Source organism: Phanerochaete carnosa (genome assembly GCF_000300595.1).
Source record: "Phanerochaete carnosa HHB-10118-sp unplaced genomic scaffold PHACAscaffold_3, whole genome shotgun sequence".
Classification (NCBI taxonomy): domain Eukaryota; kingdom Fungi; phylum Basidiomycota; class Agaricomycetes; order Polyporales; family Phanerochaetaceae; genus Phanerochaete; species Phanerochaete carnosa.
This window is the reverse complement of record NW_006767630.1, coordinates 1,116,484-1,119,212: the sequence shown is the minus strand read 5'-3', so window position 1 is coordinate 1,119,212 and position 2,729 is coordinate 1,116,484. Positions and strand designations below refer to the sequence as shown.

At 52.1% G+C, this 2,729-nt stretch overlaps 2 protein-coding genes across 2 annotated transcripts in view; both read left to right on the top strand.

Annotated features, from left to right (window-relative positions):
- Positions 1-35: 35 nt before the first annotated feature.
- On the top strand, positions 36-474 carry PHACADRAFT_206611 (uncharacterized protein; the record flags this gene model as incomplete). The annotated part of the gene is made up of 2 exons (XM_007393017.1): positions 36-58; positions 120-474. The coding sequence occupies 2 exons, from the start codon at positions 36-38 to the stop codon at positions 382-384; spliced, it is 288 nt and encodes a 95-aa protein (XP_007393079.1). The 3' UTR covers positions 385-474.
- Positions 475-602: 128 nt separating this feature from the next.
- PHACADRAFT_182186 (uncharacterized protein) overlaps positions 603-2,729 on the top strand; it is a 2,898-nt gene continuing 771 nt past the window's right edge. Inside the window, exons 1-8 of the mRNA XM_007393016.1 lie at positions 603-741; positions 794-1,063; positions 1,121-1,237; positions 1,289-1,345; positions 1,407-1,629; positions 1,671-1,834; positions 1,897-2,029; positions 2,078-2,673. Of these exons, the coding sequence (XP_007393078.1) occupies positions 607-741; positions 794-1,063; positions 1,121-1,237; positions 1,289-1,345; positions 1,407-1,629; positions 1,671-1,834; positions 1,897-2,029; positions 2,078-2,673 (1,695 nt within the window). The 5' untranslated portion in view covers positions 603-606. The remainder of the gene's footprint in view (positions 742-793; positions 1,064-1,120; positions 1,238-1,288; positions 1,346-1,406; positions 1,630-1,670; positions 1,835-1,896; positions 2,030-2,077; positions 2,674-2,729) is intronic.

Here is a 2,729-nt window from a genome sequence, read left to right as displayed (position 1 = left end):
AGCTTGCCCAGGATTTTATACAGCGGCCGGGACACATGGTGGTGAATTCAACCTGGCGGTGAGCGCTGAATATATTGCTCGTTCACTATGCTGTGGCTGATCTCGCGTGACAACCTTAGTTTCGACTGGACTTCGGCGCATTTCGGATTCCCTGACCAAACGCGATTCTTCCATACGGTCCTGGACGAGCCACGATTCGTGAAGATGTTTCAGCCTAACCCAACACGACAGCCGGACGGGACATGGAACAGACGACCCAAAGATGATGTCGAGATCACCTTCTACATTCACAAGGAGCTCAAAGAATCGTTCAAAGAGATCTTCGCCTCCCAGGCACGGGTCTTGGGTATGTCAGGTGATGTTGAGTGGGTAGACGTGGCTTAGAGTAGAGCACAAGAATAGTAAGGTTGAGTGGATTTGACCTTGATACGTGCTTGAATATCCTTGTTGGACCGCCGTCGCTTGATGCGCCTCCCGCCTGCTGCCGCCTGACGAATTTGACATCCAAACGTTTACATAAGCTGATGGCGCATGCCAAACACACGACCACAACGCGAGTAAATTGCTCGCCTCGTGAGCGCGACATCCCCTCTCACCCTGCCCGCCATGGAGCTCACGCGCGAGAATGCCCGCGAGATTTACTGCTTGCCTGTGCGACAAGCCAAGCAGTACCTTCCAGAGATATTTAGGAGACTCCGAAAGCCGGCAGAACAGCAGCAGGACTGGGTGCAAGACTATGTCGTACGTTCAGCTTTGCTTGCATGCTTACGAGAGCGCTGACTTGCAACGTTAGGCATGGTTGAGGCAGAAGTTTCTCCAATACTGCATGTCCTGTTTCTGTGTTCCTCGGGGATGGGATGCATTCGCAGAAGCTTGTGTCGAAGCGGGTGTTTGGGAGACATTCATGGAGCTTGCACTTCAGCCTATCAACTATACGTGCTGGATCGCGATCTTCAACGCCTTGGACGCTTTGTGCTATCTTTGTACCGTGTCTACACTGAAGCAACGTCGGATACTATTCGAGAGATGCGTCAAGTGCAATGCACTAGATACACTCGTGAAGGTGAGCTTGAGCGTCGCGTTATATGCGCATATATGTACTCATTTGCACGCTTCGCAGATGATCTGGGGGCACAACTACAACTTGCACAAGTATATTGCTATCCGTGTCTTGCGAGCTGTCGCCTCAGACTTGTTTCTTCCTGAGATTTTGTCTCCCGAGTCTGCAGCAGATCTTGTTGAATTCTTAGCCAGCTGAACACGGGACGACGAGACTAGGTGGATGTAGCAGATGCGCCAACCGGTCGAGACCTGGCAGATTGCGATAATGACCAATCGTCTCACGGTGTGTCCATCGCAGAGTTCATGTACATTGTTGTCAATCTTACTATCGCATGTCATGTAAGGTCCCGCGCCCAATGGGCGTAGCATATGGCCAAAGATGGTACGGCATGGCCCAAGAACTTGCTATGTTCGCCGCGTATGGCATCCTTTCTCGCTATCCCCTTCATTCCCGCCAATACTATCTGGATGTCCTCAAGGCTCGTCCAGTCATTGTGGATCTGCTCCTTGATGTTGCTGCCCTTCCCCAACCCGTTGCATACCCAGAGGTCCAGATAGATCAGCTAGGTAAAGTTGTTTGTTGATCATATGCGTTCGAAGTCTGACAGTCTGCTTGTCAGCCTCCGAAACTCTTGCTCTCCTGTTCCAATTTCCTCGACGGACGATCCCTGGGGTACAGCTCCCTGTACCAGATGAAGGCAAAAATGAACTGTACGAGGAATACAAGGCGACGATCGAAGCTCTAAAGATCCTCACTTCCCGACCGAGCTGGGTTCAACGAATTCTTACTGTGTTCAAAAGGCTCGATAGTGAGACTTTCCCTGACGTGGACAGGCCAGTAGAGAAGACTTCCCCACAATGGGCTATATCCTGAATAACTTTTTTAGGAAGATATCTCGCGTCGTCACCGATTATTACGGCGTCCCTCCGAACGAGAACACGACAAAGATGATCTATGACTCTAGAGGTGATTGCATTTCTTTGGCACAAATGACAACCTAACAGTGTATATCAGGCCAATCAAGAAACTCCATGCTCCGCTTGATATCTGCCATTACTCATCTAGACAATATTTCTGACGGCGAACTGATCTCTTTTCTCCGCGTTGCCTACCTCGCCAGTCAGGGTTCGCTGAAGAAGTCGCTGGAAAACTTCGTACCGCGGAGCCACCGCGAGATCTGCGAGCAAAGCGAACGTACAACAGACGCGTACCGTAAAGCCGTCTGGGCGAATGTCGCCGACTATCCCTCCGAGCCGACGTGCATTGTCCCAGAACAAGCCATTTCAGGACCCGTCGCACTGCTGCGGCTTCTGACAATATTGGCTGAGCGCGGCGTTCTCGATGAGATCCCGAAGTGGACGTCAGTCCCAGTGGGCACCGTACCTGGGACTGAGCTGAAGCAAGTACAGCAAATAACGAGCCTGGAAGTCATACAAAAGCTCCTTCCCCTTGTTGTGCGACGTGTCACGATCGCGCGCGACAAGGTGCGAGAGTGGGTGGTAAGTCCCAAGCCCGGAGACGGACACATGGCACGAGCGCACTCTTTGCCGCCAGCGGAGCTTGCGGTGTCGCTGTTCACCTTCAACGAGGCAACTAAGGGCCGCTGGGAGGTACAGATGCGCGGCGCGAAGAAAGAGCTCGTGCTATGTCTTGGGAATGCCGTAGA